Source organism: Bos grunniens, chromosome 9 (genome assembly GCF_055505025.1).
Source record: "Bos grunniens cultivar Pamir isolate PY7600 chromosome 9, Bosgru_T2T1.0, whole genome shotgun sequence".
Taxonomy (NCBI): Eukaryota; Metazoa; Chordata; class Mammalia; order Artiodactyla; family Bovidae; genus Bos; species Bos grunniens.
Window position 1 is genome coordinate 66,864,193 of NC_141173.1, and position 22,612 is coordinate 66,886,804.

Below are 22,612 nucleotides of genomic sequence, written 5' to 3' on the forward strand. Positions count from 1 at the left end.
AAAGGGAGCTATTAAGAAAAAAACTTCCATTCCATTTTCTCTAAAAAAGGTAGCATTGGTTTCCTCCCTCTGCTTCTGAGTCATTTCATTAAATTCTGTCTTTCTGCTTATTCTTTCAGGGAAAGTCCCTTTTACAGTTAGGGCTAATGTTAATCATAATGTGATGCTTTTCTGCATTACCCACTGCAACAACTCTTTTACCTAAGTACGAATTTGGGGGACTGCACTAAAAATTATCTTTAAAGAGAAAATACAGGTATATATTTAAGCTTGACTAATATTAGACAATATGTGAATCCTTGGACAGCTAATATTCTAGAATACTCTTGGTCTCAACTCAGCATTCAGGGACCCATCCTTTGCAATTAGACCTGAATTAGCAGTACATGGTTAGAAATCTACTGAGACAATCTTATTCAAGTCTGGAAGGCAAGATGGTTGTTTTGACATATTTTTATCTTAAATTTTGTAAATTTTAGCCTGCAGTTTTTCTCAATTTTTAGTTTCTCCTATATTATTATGGTTAAATAGTCCATGTATTTTGGGGAAATTTTCACTTTCTAAGTTTGATTTTTTTGTTGTTGTTATTTACTTTAAGTCTACACTTATATTTCTCTAAAGTCCTTTCATAAATTTTGTCTCCAACTCTCATTTATTCAGTGAATTGGTTGCATTTTTGCATCACAGCCTACTCTTTATTATGCAATGATTATTAGATGCGCTAATAATTTCTGAGCTTGCCTCATTATAGACATTTAAATTAAAATTTGATTTATCATTCATCTATTTGATCTCAATTTCCTTTATATTCTGTGACTTAATTTTTTCCCAATTATTCAGTTTCATTTCAACTTAAGAGAAGCTATACAATGAATTTCCATTTTGTTGGGTGTCCTCCTCTGGTTCTACTTCTGTTTATATTTACAAACAGATATAGTTCCTTTTGGATCACTCTCCAACATTTGTAGCAGGAAAAATATCATCATGACTGCCCTTGAGAAATCTTGCATTTGATATGGCTTTATCTTGTAACACTACTCTGTCTTTTACATTTTCATTTAACTCATAAAAGCTAAGAAAAGTGAAGAGCCATTTTCTTATATTTAATGATACAATTAACATATTTTCTTCATTTGATATGTCAACTTGCCTGGCCTGTTGTAGCCAGTTATTTAATCAAACACTGATCTAGCTGTTGTCATGAAGGTATTTTGTAGATGTGGTTGTCATCCAAATCACTTGACTTTAAATAAAGGATGTTGCTCTCAATATGTGGATGAGCCTCATCCAATCAGCTGAAAAACAAAGGTTTCCCAGAGAAAAAACTCTGCCTCAAGAATGCAGCATAAACTTCTGCCTATGTTTCCAGGGTGCCAGCCTGTCTGATTGACATAGAACTTATTAGCCACTGCCCTCCACCCCATAATTACATTAGCCAAGACCTTAAAATGAATTAAATATTTAAATAGCATATAACTATACATATACATATAATTATATATAATATATAATATTGATTTATATAAAATTGTATACTGTTTCTCTGGAGAACCCTAACTGATAAAATGTTAATTATTGGTAGTTTAAGAATAAATAAACATAATTATTGGTAGTTTAAGAATAAATAAACACACACACACACACACACAAATGCAGTAAAAACTGTACTTTCCTCTGCTTGCTGTTTGATGTTTATATTAGTAGTAAGATTTCTGCCTAAAGGAAGACAGTGAAATGGAAGCTGGCTAGAGTATTCATGGGTTTTAGAGATCATGTTATGTCACAATATTTTCATGGACACATCAGGAAAAACATCACTAATAAAAACTGAACTTGTTAAATGACTATGTGTGCATACTAAATTGCTTCAGTCATGTCCAACTCTTTGCGACCCTATGGACTGTAGCTCACCAGACTACTCTATCCATGGGATTTCCCAGGCAAGAATACTTGAGAGGGTTGCCATGCCCTCTTCCAGGGGATCTTCCTCACCCAGGGATTGAACCCATGCTTCTTGAAGCTCCTGAAGTGCAGGCAGATTCTTTACTGCTGGGTCACCTGGGAAGCCTGTTATATGACTATAAAAGGAGAATGAATATTCACTTCATGGCACCAAAGTTAGTATCATTTATAGTTATATAACTGATATATAACTGACACTAACTTTGGTGCCATGAAGTGAATATTCATTCTCCTTAGCTATTAAGTTCATAAATATGTCATTGCAACAAATCAAATCTGGATATGGTACGTGAGAAAATCCTCTTCTACCTAAACAGGATCTTTGTACTGTACAATATCCATAGACAGAAACAATTATTTTAGTTGCTTCATTCATTCGTTCAAGTATTTAATTTATTGAATAATAAACATTTACTTTATTGGGGCTTTCCTGGTAGCTCAATGGTAAAGAATCTGCCTGCCCATGCAGGAGATGCAGGAGATGCGGGTTCAATCCCCGGTTGGGAAGATCCACTGAAGGAGGAAATGGCAACCCACTCCAGTATTCTTGCCTGGGAAATCTCATAGACAGAGGAGCCTGGTGAGCTACAGTCCATGGGGTCGAAAAAGAGTTGGATACAATATAGCAATGAAATAACTATCTCCAGCATTGAGAAGATAAACACATGAGAAATTGACTAAGAAAGTTTAAAAAATTACTAAAAATTAAAAGACGCTTACTCCTTGGAAGAAAAGTTATAACCAATCTGCTACTGCTGCTGCTAAGTCGCTTCAGTCGTGTCTGACTCTGTGCGACCCCATAGACAACAGCCCACCAGGCTCCTCCATCCCTGGGATTCTCTAGGCAAGAATACTGGAATGGGTTGCCATTTCCTTTTCCAATGCATGCAAGTGAAAAGTGAAAGTGAAGTTGCTCAGTCGTGTCTGACTCTTAGCGACCCCATGGACTGCAGCCTACCAGGCTCCTCTGCCCATGGGATTTTCTAGGCAAGAGTACTGGAGTGGGGTGCCAATGCCTTCTCTGGAATTGATGGCATAAGGCCCCTCTGAAGGTGGAGAAGGTAGAGGACAAAAGAAGGGGATTATGTGAAGGTTTGAAGCCTGATTAAATCCAGATCTTCAATTCTAATTTGGGGAAGGTGGCTGACAACCCCTCCAACCTCTCTCACTGCAGCAAACAATACAGGGTCCCAGAATCTGGAAAGTGAGCATAGGTGAGCAGCAAAGTGTGGGACTGAAATCAAAAAAGAGAAGTCTCAATCTCTGAGGGAACAGTGAAACCCTCAGCAACTTCCCCACTCAATTACAATAGTTTCATAAGCCCCACGCGGTATCAAGAACATTCTTTTCAGATGAAACTGAACAAGTCCTGGAGGAAAGACTCACAGGATCTGAATTTAAGGAATTCTCCAAAGAAAACGCCAAAAAAATTTAAACTTTAAATTCAAAGCAAAGAGCTTGTATATAAACAGTACCTCACTTGTAAATTAAATTAAAATTTTATCTCACATGCAAATAGGAACAAATGGCAAATAATTACTAAGCATTTGAGAAAGAACATTTAACAAGAATGACAGACTAGGAAAAAAAAAAGAATGACAGACTAAAACTAAGAAAAGACTGGAAGAGGCAGATAAAATGCAAGGAAATGCAGAAAACTTTAAGAAATAGTATTTTCTCAGTGAGATAAGATATTGCGTCCTTAAAACAAGAATATGGTAACAGTTAAAAAATGATGTAAGAAATAACTCTTAGAAATTAAAAATATGACAGCTGAGATTAAAAATTCATTAAAACAGTTGGAAATGTAGTTAAGAAATGTTCCCTGAAGGTAAACCAAAGACAAAAAACACAAAGAAAATAGTTCTACATCGGTATGGGAGCTTCAACATGAGATTAGAAGTTACAGAATGAAAAAATAGAAAAAATAGTTGAAAGGCAATTACCAGAGAATTTATCCCAGAAATGAAGCACTTGAATTTCCAACTTGAAAACTTCCCTCACAATGAAAGAACAGACCTACCACAAAGTCCATTGCTGTGCAGTTTCTGAATACTATGGATAATCTCTCAAAGGCAAAACTGGAAGGTAGATGATAAGGGAGCAAAGCTTTCAAAATTCTGAGAAGTAGTTTTCAACTGGGAATTCTAGAAATAATCAAACTATCCATCTTATTTGAGTGTAAAATAAAGATATTTTCAAACAAGCAGGTCTTGTAATCAACTAATTAATATCCTCTGCACCTTTCTTTGGAGAAGGCAATGGCACTCCACTCCAGTACTCTTGCCTGGAAAATCCCATGGACGGAGGAGCCTGGAAGGCTGCAGTCCATGGGGTCGCTGTGGGTCGGACACGACTGAGCGACTTCCCTTTCACTTTTCATTTTCATGCATTGGAGAAGGAAATGGCAACCCACTCCAATGTTCTTGCCTGGAGAATCCCAGGGACGGGGAGCCTGGTGGGCTGCCATCATGGGGTCGCACAGAGTCGGACACGACTGAAGCGACTTAGCAGCAGCACATTTCTTAGGAAACAAGTAGAGTATGGGCTCCACAAAACTAAAGAAAACCAGAAAAGAATGTTATTTGAGTTAAGAAATTGCTAGTAAACACAGAAGCAATTTGAAGATAACCGCCAGGATGGTGTTAAATGGAAGTTCCAGTACAATGCTGTTATGGACTAAATGTTTGTGTCCCCCAGTATTCATATGTTGAAACTGACTCCCAATGTAGGGATACAGATGGCGGCACCTTTGGGAGGTGATTAGAATTAAAGTCATAAGGATAGATAAAATCATGGAGCCCTCATAAATGAGATTAGAGCCCTTATGAAAGTCACCAGAGGGTTTTCCTAGGTCGTGCAGTGATAAAGAACCCACCTTCAATGCAGGAGATGCAGGAGACATGGGTTCGATCCCTGGGTAGGGAAGATGCCCTGGAGGAGGAAATGGTAACCCACTCCAGTATACTTGCCTAGAAAATACCATGGACAGAGGAGCCTGGCTGGCTACAGTCCATGGGGTCGCAAAGAGACATGACCAAGCAACCGAAGCTGCAAAAGTCGCTAGAGGGAGACTTCCACAGGGGTCCACTGGTAAAGACTCTGTGCTTCCACTGTAAGGGGCATGGATTCGATCCCTGGTGGGGGAAGTTCCGCATGCCATGTGGTGCAGCCAAAAGAAAAGAAAAGAAATGTCACCAGAGTTTCCTTTCCATCTCTGCTCTGAACTGTGTGAGGATATTGTCAGCATGCAACCTGCAAGAGTTCCTCTTCAGAATTCGACTGTGCTGGCAACCTAATCTCAGACTTTCAGCCTCCAGAACTGTAAGAAACAAATGCCTGTTGCTTATAAACCCCCAGTTTACAGTATTTTTTAATTATAGCATCCCAACCTAAGCCAAGAACCTATGCATTAGTTCTAGAGATCCACAGATACAGATTGGAGCGTGAGGTTGGAGAGTTCCAGCAGGGTTAAAAATAAAAGATGTAGATCTCCTGACAGTTTGGGCTCTGGAAAATTGTAGAGAATAGTTTGTTGTTGTTTTTTTAACAAAGATGTTGGAACATACTTCAAGTCTTAGGAGAAGACTGAGGAAAATTAAGCAATGAAATCGTAAGGTCATTATTATAAAAAAATTAAGTTATAGAGAAGTGGAATTATGGTCATTATCTACCACCTGATTCAGCAATGAATTGTCACAGAAATGAAACTACTTAACCATAACTTACCATAAACTGAGAGAAAGGAGAAAGAGAAGAGAAAGTAGGAATATAAGACCATTAAATCTTCAGATCACAAGTGAAAGTCAGTAGTTTATGTCTAAAATTGATCGCTTGAAAAATAGCAATATCATATGTCATTTGGAAATGTGAATGGCAATACAAGAAAGCAGGAGCAAAATATTTAAAGGAGTTACTTCAGAGTTGCAGAATGTAGGGGAAATTTGGGAATGATCAAGAATATGGGTTTGCTGATAACTTTGTCTTTTTACCACTATGTGATATTTCTGATTTGATAAAAATGGAATTTTTTTTAATAAATGAGAGAAAGAGTAAGTCTCAGAATACTGAAAGGTTGAGGCATTTTTTTCTTCATTTTTTTCTTCTGTCACCTATTATACAATATTCAGATACTGTCTTTCTGATAACACCATTTTGCTTGTATGATTTCAGCCCTCTGTGTTCATAAATGAACTAATATATCATATATTTGAGTGGAAACCTTTCCCCAGATTTTGAAAGGCACTAAGGTTTCTCTTAAAGCAAAATGCAACTTTATAACTTGTAAAATTTCCACTAGTAAAGAAACAACTATCAATCAATACATCAAAACATAACTTCATTAAAAAGTTTTAACGATCAAGATTTCTAGTTTTTTGAAGCAATTTTAAATGGCCGCTTCCATTTTTCATTTGGAAATATTATTCATTCCATCTGTTATACTAGTATGAATTCTATCTTCTTGTTAAAGGCACAAACTGATTTTGCTATGACTTATATGAAACCTGTAGTTAGAGGTCTTAGGTGGTTATTTATATCTCTTTCCCAAAGAGATTTAGTTTTTTAAAAAATCATTAAATGTGTGGTAAGAGTTAGAGAGGTTTGGCCTATAATGGAAATACAACCAAGAATTTCCAGAAACAAATATTTCATTTAAACACTTTCGGATACTTTTCTATTTTAGTGAAGTCTAAATTTTCCCGTTAATAATGTTAAAAACTAGCACCTGGAGTAGAATATCTTACATTTCTCTTTTCTCTATTTACTTGCTATGTTCTCTTTTCAACAAATCAATAATTTCATAGCTTCCTATAGTTCTCAATATTTTTCATTTTGCTTTTTGCTGTAAGGTTTCTCTAAGGTTCCCTGTTCCTAACCCAGATCTATTCTTTTTCTTGTCACTTCAGAAAAGGATTCAAGAGGAGTTTGAACTATGCTGGACACTCAAAGCCATTGAAAAATAACTTAGCAGACCACATACCCATGACTTCAAGGCAAGCTTAACTCTTAAATATAAAAAAAATAATAATGATGTAAAAAAAGACCACAGTTAATTAAAAAACAGTCTAAATAATTATGTATAAAAATAAACAGAATTACAGACGTAGAAAACAAACTTACGGTTACTAAGGGGTAAGAAGGAGGAGGGATAAATTGGAAGATCAAGATTGACATACACACACAACTAGATATAAAATAGATAACTAATAAGGACCTACTGTATAGTACAAGGACCTCTACTCAATACTCTAATAGAAAATGGTCTGAAAAAGAGTGGATATATGTATAACTGACTCACTTTGCTGTATACCTGAAACTAGCATAACATTATAAATCAACTGTACTCCAATAACATTTTTAAAAGTAAATTGAAAATAAAATTTAAAGTCTACATTTTATCTTTAGAAGAAAAATGCCCATAATAACAATTTTTAAAATTGGACTTTTTGTGTTGAACACCCAGCATCCAATACTCTGCAGTCAGTATACAGATAAAACAGTCTCATACAGAATCCAGAATCCTGAAATTTCTATACAATAGAGCTAATGCTTAAAATAATCCCTAAAAATTAAAGATCCAGAATAATTAAAATCAAAATCCAATTTTAATATTATTAAAGAATAGAAATTGGATTAAAACCTTGTGGGAAGTATTTTAGTTTATCCAAAGGCAATTTCTTCTGGGACCTTAGTTATTAGTATGAAATCATATTTAAGTCCATCTAAACAATTCAGTTAATATCCCTTGCTCTTTGTCAATGTTAATATTTACTAAACAGCACCACTATTCAGCCAGCAAATCAAGCCAGAAGCTTGGAAATGAGATTAACTTCTTTCCACTTCCAATAGACCTTGAGCTCTGGTTGAATGTTCTGAAATACCCATTAAGAACAGCTGTCCTTCTTAGGTTACCACTATATTAGTACTCTGCCATAGAATAAGCAGCCTCACTACACTTCTATCTTGTTTATCCAGCTAGAAAATCTCTTAATTTGCCCTTTGGACAAAAGGCTGCACGGGCACAGGAGGGCCTAGAGGAGCTATCCCACATTGAAGGTCAGGAAGGGCGGCGGTGAGGAGATACCCCTTGTCCAACGTAAGGAGCAATGACGGCACTTTGCTGGTGCAGTCGTGAAGAGATACCCCACGCCCAAGGTAACAGAAACCCAAGTAAGATGGTAGGTGTTGCAAGAGGGCATCAGGGCAAACACACTGCAGCCATACTCACAGATCACTAGTCAATCTAATCACACTAGGACCACAGCCTTGTCTAACTCAATGAAACTAAGCCATGTCCGTGGGGCAACCCAAGACGAGTGGGTCATGGTGGAGAGATCTGACAGAATGTGGTCCACTGGAGAAGGGAATGGCAAACCACTTCAGTATTCTTGCCTTTAGAACCCCATGAACAGTATGAAAAGGCAAAATGATAGGATACTGAAAGAGAAACTCCCCGGGTCAGTAGGTGTCCAATATGCTACTGGAGATCAGTGGAGAAAGAACTCCAGAAAGAATGAAGGGATGGAACCAAAGCAAAAGCAATACCTAGCTGTGGATGTGACTGGTGATAGAAGCAAGGTCCGATGCTGTAAAGAGCAATATTGCATAGGAACCTGGAATATCAGGTCCATGAATCAAGGCAAATTGGAAGTGGTCAAACAAGAGATGGCAAGAGTGAATGTCGACATTCTAGGAATCAGTGAACTGAAATGGACTGGAATGGGTGAATTTAACTCATATGACCATTATATCTACTACTGCGGGCAGGAATCCCTCAGAAGAAATGGAGTGGCCATCATGGTCAACAAAAGAGTCCAAAATGCAGTACTTGGATGCAATCTCAAAAACGACAGAATGATCTCTGTTCGTTTCCAAGGCAAACCATTCAATATCACAGTAATCCAAGTCTATGCCCCAACCAGTAATGCTGAAGAAGCTGAAGTTGAACGGTTCCATGAAGACCTACAAGATCTTTTAGAACTAACACCCAAAAAGATGTCCTTTTCATTATAGGGGACTGGAATGCAAAAGTAGGAAGTCAAGAAACACCTGGATTAACAGGCAAATTTGGCCTTGGAATCCAGAATGAAGCAGGGCAAAGACTAATAGAGTTTTGCCAAGAAAATGCACTGCTTATAACAAACACCCTCTTCCAACAACACAAGAGAAGAATCTACACATGAACATCACCAGATGGTCAACACCGAAATCAGATTGATTATATTCTTTGCAGCCAAAGATGGAGAAGCTCTATACAGTCAGCAAAAACAAGACCAGAAGCTGACTGTGGCTCAGACCATGAACTCCTTATTGCCAAATTCAGACTGAAATTGAAGAAAGTAGGGAGAAACCACTAGACCATTCAGGTATGACCTAAATCTAAATCCCTTATGATTATACAGTGGAAGTGAGAAATAGATTTAAGGGCCTAGATCTGATAGATAGAGTGCCTGATGAACTATGGAATGAGGTTCGTGACATTGTACAGGAGACAGGGATCAAGACCATTCCCATAGAAAAGAAAAGCAAAAAAGCAAAATGGCTGTCTGGGGAGGCCTTACAAATAGCTGTGAAAAGAAGAGAAGCAAAAAGCAAAGGAAAAAAGGAAAGATATAAACATCTGAATGCAGAGTTCCAAAGAATAGCAAGAAGAGATAAGAAAGCCTTCCTCAGCGATCAATGCAAAGAAATAGAGGAAAACAACAGAATGGGCAAGGCTAGGCATCTCTTCCAGAAAATCAGAGATACCAAAGGAACATTTCATGCAAAGATGGGCTCAATAAAGGACAGAAATGGTATGGACCTAACAGAAGCAGAAGATATTAAGAAGAGATGGCAAGAATACACAGAAGAACTGTACAAAAAAGATCTTCACAACTCAGATAATCACGATGGTGTGATCACTGACCTAGAGCCAGACATCCTGGAATGTGAAGTCAAGTGGGCCTTAGAAAGCATCACTACGAACAAAGCTAGTGGAGGTGATGGAATTCGAGTTGAGCTATTCCAAATCCTGAAAGATGATGCTGTGAAAGTGCTGCACTCAATATGCCAGCAAATTTGGAGAACTCAGCAGTGGCCACAGGACTGGAAAAGGTCAGTTTTCATTCCAATCCCAAAGAAAGGCAATGCCAAAGAATGCTCAAACTACCACACAATTGCACTCATCTCACATTCTAGTAAGGTAATGCTCAAAATTCTCCAAGCCAGGCTTCAGCAATATGTGAACCGTAACTGCCTGATGTTCAAGCTGGTTTTAGAAAAGGCAGAGGAACCAGAGATCAAATTGCCAACATCCGCTGGATCATAGAAAAAGCAAAAGAGTTCCAGAAAAACATCTATTTCTGCTTTATTGACTATGCCAAAGCCTGTGACCGTGTGGATCACAATAAACTGTGGGAAATTCTGAAAGAGATGGGAATACCAGACCACCTGATCTGCCTCTTGAGAAATTTGTATGCAGATCAGGAAGCAACAGTTAGAACTGGACATGGAACAACAGATTGGTTCCAAATAGGAAAAGGAGTTCGTCAAGGCTGTATATTGTCACCCTGCTTATTTAACTTATATGCAGAGTACATCATGAGAAACGCTGGACTGGAAGAAACACAAACTGGAATCAAGATTGCAGGGAGAAATATCAATAACCTCAGATATGCAGATGACACCACCCTTATGGCAGAAAGTGAAGAGGAACTCAAAAGCCCCTTGATGAAAGTGAAAGTGGAGAGTGAAAAAGTTGGCTTAAAGCTCAACATTCAGAAAACGAAGATCATGGCATCCGGTCCCACCACTTCATGGGAAATAGATGGGGAAACAGTGGAAACAGTGTCAGACTTTATTTTTCTGGGCTCCAAAATCACTGCAGATGGTGACTGCAGCCATGAAATTAAAAGACACTTACTCCTTGGAAGGAAAGTTATGACCAACCTAGATAGCATATTCAAAAGCAGAGACATTACTTTGCCAACAAAGGTCCATCTAGTCAAGGCTATGGTTTTTCCTGTGGTCATGTATGGATGTGAGAGTTGGACTGTGAAGAAGGCTGAGTGCCGAAGAATTGATGCTTTTGAACTGTGGTGTTGGAGAAGACTCTTGAGAGTCCCTTGGACTGCAAGGAGTTCCAACCAGTCCATTCTAAAGGAGATCAGTCCTGGGATTTCTTTGGAAGGAATGATGCTAAAGCTGAAACTCCAGTACTTTGGCCACCTCATGCGAAGAGTTGACTCATTGGAAAAGACTCTGATGCTGGGAGGGATTGGGGGTAGGAGGAGAAGGGGACGACAGAGGATGAGATGGCTGGATGGCATCACTGACTCAATGGAAGTGAGTCTGTGTGAACTCCTGGTGTTGGTGATGGACAGGGAGGCCTGGCGTGCTGCGATTCATGGGGTCGCAAAGAATCAGACAGGACTGAGTGACTGATCTGATCTGATCTGATCTGAATCCCTATTTAATCCCTTATTTAACCCATATATTTCAATACCCACCATGCCTGATTCTACTCCTCCATTGCATGTTTTGATGACTGTCTCAACCTACCTTCTCTTCTCTTTTCTCATGCCAGCTGCACTAGAACCACAATCTCTTGCTTATCTCCTTTCCTGTAAGCCGCATCTGCTTCCTCCAACGTTGTCCTCTCTTTCTCTACCTGCCCATCTCCTAGTCAGCCTTCAGATCTCAGTTTACATGTCATTTCCTCAGTGAAGGCTTTTGTGATACCTAACATAAATTCATTAAATATTGTAGCTATCTTGTTCATATATTTAGGTTCTGGGTTCACCTTCATTTGCATCTGCATTATAGGAGCTGCCAATGGTTTTAGAAAAACAACCAATTTTAAAATGAGAAAATGCTACCCATTATTTATGAAAATTGAGGAAAATCCAATTACCAATTTTGATTTTACATTTTGTGAAAGCTGCCAGAACACTAATGTAAGTCTAAAGTTTACTGTGATCTCAATTTTTTGTCATATTGACCAGTTATTGACAAGAGTTAGAATCCAGGACTTCTGACTGAAAATACAGAACTCTTTGCTCCATACTTGCCCTGCTATGTGCCATAATCTTAAAAAGTCAAGGATTACAAGGCTCTATACAGCTATTCCTATTTTAAAATGCAAAAATCTTAGGAAGATTATGCCATTTGCAGCAATATGAATGGACCTGGAGATTGTCACATTGAGTGACGTAGGTCAGACAGAGAAGGAAAAGTATTTATGACATCCCTTATATGCAGAATCTAAAAAGAAATTATACAAATGAACTTATTTACAAAACAGACTCACAGACTTAGTGAATGAGAACTTACAGTTGCCAGGGGGAAAGGATCATGGGGAGGGATAGATAGGGAGTTTGGGCTAAATCTATACACACTGCTATATTTAAAATGGATAACCAACAAGGACCTACTGTATAACACAGGGAACTCTGCTCAATGTAATGTGGCAGCCTGGATGGGAGAGGAGTTTGGAGAATATATATATACACACACACGCACACACACATACACATATAGTTGAGTCCTTTTGCTGTCAATCTGAAACTACCACAATATTGTTAATCAGCTATGCTCCAACATAAAATAAAAAGTTAAAAAACACGATTTTAAAAATATTATGAAGGTTACATACAAAAATACATTCACATGGGAAGACAGAAAGGAGAGTGGCAGGATAAGGATATGGGATTAAGATATACAAACTACTATATATAAAATAGGTAAGCAACAAAATATATTGTACAGCACAGGGAAGTACAGCCTTAATTTTGTAATAACTCTAAAGGTGGTATAATCTATAAAATACTGAATCACTATGCTGTACACCTAAAGCTAACATTATCAAATATATTTCAATATTTAACCCACACTTTTGTGTGAATTAATTTGTCACATTATTTTCCCTTAAGTCAGAGGAACTCTCAGCTGATAGGAAGATTTATGACCAGTAATGGATGGCTAAAAAAAAAAAGAAAAAAGGCTCTCATAAAATAAGGGTAAGGGACACATTAAGGTAACTTTGCATCCTTATCACTTTTGACCATCTCCATACAAGAAAGCTATATAAAATCCTAAAAGATGATGCTGTTAAAGTGCTGCACTCAATATGCCAGCAAATTTGGAAAACTCAGCAGTGGCCACAGAACTGGAAGAGGCCAGTTTTCATTTCAATCCCAAAGAGAGGCAATGCCAAAGAATGTTCAAACTACCATACAGTTGCACTCATTTCACATGCTAGCAAGGTAACACTCAAAATCCTTCAAACTAGGCTTCAACAGTGTGTGAACTGAGAACTTCCAGATGTATAAGCTGAATTTAGAAAAGGCGGAGGAACCAGAAATCAAATTGCCAACATCCATTGGATCATATAAAAAAACAACAGAATTCCAAAAAATTATCTATTCTGCTTCATTGACCATGATAAAGTCTTTGTGTGGATCACAATTGGAAAATTCTTAAAGAGATGAGGATACCAGACCACTTTACCTGTCTCCTGTGAAACCTATATGTAGACAAGAAGCAACAGTTAGACCTGCTCATGGAACAACGGACTAGTTCAAAATTGGGAAAAGAGTACGTCAAGGCTGTATATTGTCACCCTGCTTTTTAAAATTATATGCAGAGTACATAATGCAAAATGCAAAGCTGGATGAATCACAAGCTGGAATCAAGATTGCCAGGAGAAATATGAACAACCTCAGATATACATAGGATACCACTCTAAAGGCAGAAAATGAAGAGGAACTAAAGAACCTCTTGATGAGGGTGAAAGAGCAAAGTGAAAAAGCTGGCTTAAAACTCAACATTCAAAAAACTAAGATCATGGCATTCAATCCCATCACTTCATGGCACACGGATGGGGAAAAGTGTGAACAGTGACAGATTTTATTTTCTTGGGTTCCAAAATCACTGTGCACAGTGACTGCAGACATGCAATTAAAAGATGTTTGCTCCTTGGAAGGAAAGCTATGACAAACCTAGATAGCATATTAAAAAGCAGAGACATCATTTTGTCAACATAGTCAACACTATGCTTTTTCCAGTAGTCATGTATGGATGTGAGAGTTGGACTATAAAGAAAGCTGAGCACCGAAGAATAAGTGCTTTTGAACTGTGGTGTTGTAGAAGACTCTTGAGGGTCCCTTGGACAGCCAGGAGGCCAAAGCAGTCAATACTAAAGGAAATCAACCCTAAATATTCATTAGAAGGACTGGTGCTGAAGCTCCAATATTTTAGTCACTGATATGAAGAGTTGACTCATTGGAAAAGCCCCTGATGCTGGGAAAGACTGAGGGTAGGAGAAGGGGGCAAGAGAGAATGAGATGGTTGGAAGGCATCACTGACTCCATGACATGAGTTTGGGAAAACTCTGGGAGATATTGAGGGACAGGGAAGCCTGGTGTGCTGCAGTTCACGGGGTCACAAACAGTCAGACACAACTTAGTGATTGAACAACAACAACAACAATAACAATATAAGAAAGCTTATTTCTAACCAACTATGCAGTGTTCTAAAACGTAACTCTTTTTTTTTTTACCGTGTTTAACTGGCAGTGATAAAAATAAATCAATATTTTAATCTGTCTGTACCTAACAATTACAGCATTTTACATTTGGATCAGTTCAGTTCAGTCACTCAGTCGTGTCCGACTCTTTGCCACCCCATGAATTGCAGCACGCCAGGCCTCCCTGTCCATCACCGACTCCTGGAGTTCACTCAGACTCACGTCCATCGAGTCAGTGATGCCATCCAGCCATCTCATCCTCTGTCGTCCCCTTCTCCTCCTGCCCCCAATCCCTCCCAGCATCAGGGTCTTTTCCAATGAGTCAACTCTTCGCATGAGGTGGCCAAAGTATCGGAGTTTCAGCCTCAGCATCAGTTCTTTCAATGAACACCCAGGACTGGTCTCCTTTAGGATGGACTGGTTGGATCTCCTTGCAGTCCAAGGGATTCTCAAGAGTCTTCTCCAACACCACAGTTCAAAAGCATCCGTTCTTCAGCGCTCACCTTTCTTCACAGTCCAACTCTCACGTCCATACATAACCACTGGAAAAACCATAGCCTTGACTAGACAGACCTTTGTGAACAAAGTTGTCTCTGCTTTTTAATATGCTGTCTAGGTTGGTCATAACTTTCCTTCCAAGAAGTAAGCGTCTTTTAATTTCATGGCTGCCATCACCATCTGCAGTGATTTTGGAGCCCCACCAAAATAAAATCTGACACTGTTTGCACTGTTTCCCCATCTATTTCCCATGAAGTGATGGGACCGGATGCCATGATCTTAGTTTTCTGAATGTTGAGCTTTAAGCCAACTTTTTCACTCTCCTCTTTCACAAGAGGCTTTTGAGTTCCTCTTCACTTTCTGCCATAAGGGTGGTGTCATCTGCATATCTGAGGTTACTGATATTTCTCCTGGCAATCTTGATTCCAGCTTGTGCTTCTTCCAGCCCAGTGTTTCTCATGATGTATATTTGGATAGCATTACACAATTTAAAATATTCATTTAAATGCATTATTGAATTTAATTCTTGAAACAAATACATGGCTTGCTTATTTACAGATGAGAATCTAACTCTCAATGGGCTTAATGGATAAGTAGGGACAGAGTTTCATTCTTTAGACTAAAATCTTCCTCTTTCCCAAACCCTACAAACTTGCTCATAAAGCATCATTCTCAGTAGATACTTACATTTCATCACAGCTTGAATTTCATAAACAGGCTTGAGAATCACAGCGCCATAAAAGCCTCTAGGGAATGGATTTGTTGAGTCCCACTTAGCTGAAAAACCTGTAAGTATCACAGTTCGTGTTCTGTTCTTGGGGATCTTCCATTGGATAATTTCCTTTAGGGTATAAATATGTTCATCTTCACACTCATAGAACTCTCCTTCTTGTGACAAAGGCAAAGTAAATGAGTGATTTTGATGATTCCTTAGCACACTACAGTTTACCATTATTTCTCCATTGATCTCTTCCACTGAGTTGAGCATGATTCGCTCACCTTTCTTTATGATGAGATTCTCTAGTTTTATATCCTTCTGATGATAGAAGCCAGGATGATTCAGTCTACTTGGTCTAATATGGTTGGCTTTTGTAATCTCTTCCATAGTGAGGTATGGAGTTGTATCAGCCACAATCTTAAAAAGACCTGAGAACAGAATTCTGTGAATTAAAAAGAGTTCTTAACAATGAAAGTTCTCATAAGTAAATCACAGTGAGAGAGTTATAAAGCAAGTAAAACATAGCATTTAAAAGTAATGTACCTTTTTTGAAAAATTAGAGATAGTTGTTTTAACCCTGAATTCTTCTAGGGTATATCTTAATGTATTATCTGTAGGCTGGATTGTCAGATCCAGACGGGTCTCATAGATGGAAACAAGGGGAAAATATTTTGAAATAGGAAAGATGCACTTCTTGAAAATTAAATCTGCATGAAATACTGGCTCTCTCCTAACTACATGTGTGATCTTAAGCAAGGCACTTAATCTCTCAAGATCACATTTTTAACTTTTAAAATGAAAGGTCTAGATTAGATGAGTATTTCCATATATATTCTCTGGAAACACCAAAATTAAAAGATATTCCAGTAGGAAACTGTTTCATGGTCAAGTTAACAATTGCAAAGCTATTACCTGGAACTTGACCATGCTGATGACTGTATAACATCATGAATGAACTTAATGACACTAAATTGTACACTTTAAAGTGGTATGCTATGCATATTTTACCATAAGAAAAAGTATCTACCTTTTTCCAAGTAATTTGAAATTTCTCAGAAACTTTAGATGCACTATGACTCATAAGAGAGGAATATAACATGAAGAATTTCCCAAATTTCTTTCATCATAAAACTCTTAGAGAAACATTCATTAATAAATTACAAAACAGTATATCATATATATTAGTTACCCACATAACTCTCATTGGGAAATACCAGGTTAGGAAGTTGTTCTGGATTGAAATCTCTTGATTATATATCATTCATTCTTTCTGTTACTGCTCTAATTTTTTCACACTTTCACTATTTCAAATTTTTTCTTCCAGTACTATTGGGACAGTCAAGTAACACAGCTTTTTATGTTTGCAAGTTTAAATTTAATTCTTCTCTTTCAATTATTTTGCATTTATTTCATAGGCACATCTGTTTTGTAACACTACCAGAAATTTAATTACTGAATAAATTTCATTAAATTCCAAAGAAAGTAAGGACAAAGGAAAAATTAGGTAACTGCTTGCTTAACTCCAAAGTAAATTAAGAAAATATTACATAATAGCATCCACTTAGAAGGCAGCATCTAAAGAACCCTAGAAGAATGATATAGCCTAGAAAAGTTATTTCGTCACTTAGTCAAAAATACAGTCCAGTTAAATTTATCTTTATATCCAATTATTATTAACCAGATTAAAATGTTTTTTACATGTATTTTGGGTTAGGGTACAAAGATTTATGTTGCTATTTTACTCAAAGAAAAAAACTACAGGATTTTGATTGTTTTTAAATATAAATGTTCTGAAAAAGTATGTGATGCAATCCTAAGACTGAGGAAGATAGCATGTGCAATCTGTCCTGAAAACTTTTATAGATCAAATAGTGTTCATCCTCTGCATGGTGTGCTTGAAGACAGTAAGGGAAAAAACATTTACTTTGAAGGAGCTTCTTATTTTGTTATGTCTTGTATCAGGGAAAATCCAATAAAACAGTACTCTTGAATTCCCCGCAGTAACTGAATGTGTGTGTGTGTGTGCATCTGTGTGCAAGTGTATGTGCATGTTTAGTCTTATTTGTCTCCATGGGAAGATTTATTTCTAAGCGTCCACAGGCATTATAAGGGTATAAAAAATTTAGCAGTTTTTCTGAAATAAGTTTAAATAATAGCTACCTAGAATCTCATAAGCGTAGAGAAATATAGTTTTATTTCTATCCTAGCTGTATTGATGACATAAGTCACAGAAGAATTAATTCAGCATCTTCTTTCCTGGGGAATTGGGTTCACCTAAGGTAATAACAGACCCAAAATGTTATGAAGTAGAAAAGCCTGAAACCCTAGGGCCACTATTATTTCAAGTTAATCACACATTTCAGAGCTGTCTTGTTGGATGTTTCTATTGCAAGAAAAATCTATCTAAGAAATTTGTGTGTTTTCCCTTAGAAGATGATTAAGGACACAGTTTAGCATACTAAATGGCAGAGTATATTAAAATATTTTATTAACTTGTTTCTTTATATATTATTGAAGCCAGTTCAAGAGTCTCTCCTTATAAACATCCATTCAATATCATATATACTAGTTTCAAGTATATAGAAATATATATCTATACACATACATATGAAAGTGAAAGTGAAAGTCACTCAGTTGTGCCGACTGTTTGCCACCCCATGGACTGACTATACAGGCCATGAAATTCTCCAGGCCAGAATACTGGAGTGGGTAGCCTTTCTCTTCTCCAGTGGATCTTCCCAGCCCAGGAATTGAACCAGGGTCCTCCTGCATTGCAGGCAGATTCTTTACCAACTGAGTCATGAGGGAAGCCCTACACATACATATATATATGAATTATATAATACTGGAACTATAATTTCATAATAAACTAAAGCAATATAGTTTTATAGTGGAGAAAATATAATCTATTATTTTTTCAAAACAAAACAAAACATATTTCAGGAGCTGGGTGATAATTACAGTGATAATAAAATAAGACAATATATAATCTTAACACTTTAAGTTAAAAAGCAGAAAGAAAATAGATTTCTATTCCAAATTTGATTGTCACCTATTAAAATGGATGGGCTTCCCAGGTGGCACTACTGGTAAAGAACTCACTTGCCAGTGCAGGAGACGCAAGAGACATGAGTTCAATTCCCGGGTTGGAAAGATCCTTTGGAGGAGGGGAAGGCAATCCACTCCAGTGTTCTTGCCTGGAGAATTCCCATGGATAGAGGAGCCTGGTAGGCTACAGTCCATAGGGTTGCAAAGAGTTGTACACTACTGAATCAATTTAGCACACATGCAAAAAGGATACTACTCTTATTTTACTTAGGAGAAATCACTCATATGGTGTGTCTCTTGAGAAACAAAAATTATAAGGAAATGTAATCAGCTGGTCTGTTGAAAATTAGTCAGTAAGTAAATTTAGTCTTTGAGATCTTAATCCTGAATCTTAGGCTTTGGGGAAGTTTATATTTTTATCTAATTCTTAATGATCTGCAATCATTATTATTAATGGTAACAACTGAAATTTGCTTAAAAAGTAACAAATTTGAACAATTTTTTTCATATGCATCATTTATAATCTTTTAAGAACAGTAAAATAAATACTACCAAGGAATATAAAAAGTCATGATTTTCTCAGTCATGGCTATAGAATCTCAACTCAGACCTTTGAAATCCAAATGTCATAATCTTACCTACACACCAGGCTACCTCCCTTTTGCACAAATGACTTACAAGGACACTGTCTATGAAAACATATTTATTCCAGTTCACAAAAAAATGTATATGATCTTACAAGTAGGCCCTTGTTTTCCACTGATCAGCCTTTCTAGACCCTCCAATATGAAAAGAGCTAAAATAAATTCCTGGTTCACCGTGCAGAATTTACACTTATCAGACTTTTTCCTACTTTTTCCTTTACCTCATCAATTCTCATACAAATAGGGAGAAATTTTTTAAAACACAAAATTTCCAACTGTATACTACAATACTATTTATATTCCAATTGTATATTCACATAAGATCACTGTGAAGAGTTCACAATCTTTTTTCCTCATCTAATCTCTAGCTCAGATAAGCTGATGACACCATCCCTATGGCAGAAAGTGAAGAACTAAAGAGCCTCTTGATGAAAGTGAAGGAGGAGAGTGAAAAAGTTGGCTTGGAGCTCAACATTCAGAAAGCCAGAATCATGGCATCTGATCCCATCACTTCATAGCAAATAGATGGGCAAACAGTGGAAACAGTGACAGAGTTTATTTTGGGGGGCTCCAAAAGCACTGCAGATGGTGACTACAGCCATGAAATTACAAGACGCTTGCTCCTTGAAGAAAGGCTATGACCAAACTAGACATCATATTAAGAAGCAGAGACATTACTTTGCCAGCAAAGGTCTATCTAGTCAAAGGTATGGTTTTTCCAGTAATCATGTACAGATGTGAGAGTTGGACTATAAAGAAAGCTGAGTGCTGAAGAACTGATGCTTTTGAACTGTGGTGTTAGAGAAGACTCCTGAAAGTCCCTTGGACAGCAAGGAGATCCAACCAGTCCATCCTAAAGGAAATCAGTCCTGAATATTCATTGGTAAGACTAATGTTGAAGCTGAAACTCCAATACTTTGGCCACCTGATGTGAAGACCTGACTCATTTGAAAAGACCCTGATACTGGGAAAGATTGAAGGCAGGAGGAGAAGGGGTAACAGAGGATGAGATGGTTGGATGGCATCACCAACTCAATGGACATGAGCTTGAGTAAACTCCAGGAATTGGTGATGGACAGGGAAGCCTGGCATGCTGCAGTCCATGGGGTTGCAAAGAGTCAGACACGACTGAGGGACTGAACTGAAATGAACTGAACTGAATCTCTAGCTTGCTTTCACAGTTCCAACCAAACATATCCCTCCAACTCTGAGAAAAGGAATCCTAGAGTGAACTTTATGAACTAATTCTCATTTTCTTCTCATACCTTCAAAATTAGGATATTAATATATTAGCAGCTTAGAATATGCTGGAAATTTCCCTCATGATAGAATTCAATTTTCTGAATAATAATATGAAGTAGCTAGAAATAAAAAACAAACACTTCACAAGTCAGCACAGGAAAGTCTAAAGAGATACCATAAATTCTCTATCATCTCACAGCACGTAAAATACACAGTAGGATTCTGTGTCTCTAAAGCTCGAGGGCTTAATCATAAGGTTACACATTTAAACCTTTCATTATTATTTGGAGCCATAAATTGTTTGTCTAGCTTTTCACTCTCCTTTTGGGTGCAGAAATTCTTAGAACTTCTTAAAACAAGCAAGATGAGAAAGTGAACTTACTGATATTTAAGACATTGATTGGCACTAGTTTCATCTCTTCATATATCAGGTGGCCACATGCCTGTAGGTGTAGGCATGTGGGAGTCCAGGGAACTGAACAAGCTGATGGGGCTGACAACACTGCCTATCAGATCATGTACTCTGAGTGTGCAGCAGATCACCTGGCCATATGTTAAGTGGGTTTCCAGAATATACTATCACCGTTTTTAAATAAAATAAATCTCACCAAATGGATAAACGACTTCACACACTTCTTGCAAAAAAAATTGTGTATTGAAAATAAAAACTAATACAACACAAACAAGGAGCAAAAAATGATGAAGCTGACATTTCTACTCTCACTCAAGTTTTTCTTTAGCCATATTATGAAATAAAACAATGACACTCTAGTCTAATAAAATATGAAAGGTGGCTGAAATTTCTTTAGCACTTTAAAGTTGTCAAAATGTAGATTTATATCCATTATCATCATAGAGAAATTAGCCTTTGAGATATAGGTTGCTGCTGCTGCTGCTGCTAAGTCGCTTCAGTCGTGTCCGACTCTGTGCAACCCCATAGACGGCAGCCCACCAGGCTCCCCCATCCCTGGGATTCTCCAGGCCAGAACACTGGAGTGGGTTGCCATTTCCTTCTTCAATGCATGAAAGTGAAAAGTGAAAGTGAAGTCACTCAGTCGTGTCTAACTCTGTGCGATCCCATGGACTGCAGCCTACCAGGCTCCTCTGTCCATGGGATTTTCCAGGCAAGAGTACTGGAGTGGGGTGCCATTGCCTTCTCCAGAGATATAGGTTAACAATACATAAAATATATATGCAAGCACATAATTTTAAATAAATACATATATATTTGAGATACTGCTCAAAACTTTCCAATGGACTGATCTATGTGAAGAAGAACATTTAGAGACAAATCAAAAGTGTTTGTTGTACAAAGATATGATGTACTTTTTGTCTTGTGTCTTGTCTCTCTGCCAGTACAGTCTCTTTGCCAGTAAAGCAAACTGTATTTCACTTATTTTTGTGAGGGTATATGCCTCTGCCTCTTAAAATGGCACTTTGTCCTGCAATCAAATTCTTTTTTATTTTTTTTATTTTATTTTATTTTTAAACTTTACATAATTGTATTAGTTTTGTCAAATATCAAAATGAATCCGCCACAGGTATACATGTGTTCCCCATCCTGAACCCTCCTCCCTCCTCCCTCCCCATACCATCCCTCTGGGTCGTCCCAGTGCACTAGCCCCAAGCATCCAGTATCGTGCATCGAACCTGGACTGGCAACTCGTTTCTTACATGATATTTTACATGTTTCAATGCCATTCTCCCAAATTGTCCCACCCTCTCCCTCTCCCACAGAGTCCATAAGACTGTTCTATACATCAGTGTCTCTTTTGCTGTCTCATACACCGGGTTATTGTTACCATCTTTCTAAATTCCATATATATGCATTGGTATACTGTATTGGTGTTTTTCCTTCTGGCTTACTTCACTCTGTATAATAGGCTCCAGTTTCATCCACCTCATTAGAACTTATCAAATTCTGGCTATTATAAACAGTGCTGCAATGAACATTGGGACGACCCAGAGGGATGGTGTGGGGAGGGAGGAGGG

The 22,612-nt window shown here is 37.6% G+C and overlaps 1 protein-coding gene across 2 annotated transcripts in view; it reads right to left on the reverse strand.

Moving 5' to 3' along the window:
* The window catches only part of THEMIS (thymocyte selection associated), a 198,073-nt gene that overhangs the window by 119,626 nt on the left and 55,835 nt on the right, over nucleotides 1-22,612 (reverse strand). For both annotated transcript variants that reach the window (XM_086316435.1, XM_086316434.1), the window contains exon 3: nucleotides 15,656-16,114. In XM_086316435.1, the coding sequence (XP_086172561.1) occupies nucleotides 15,656-16,114 (459 nt within the window). The remainder of the gene's footprint in view (nucleotides 1-15,655; nucleotides 16,115-22,612) is intronic.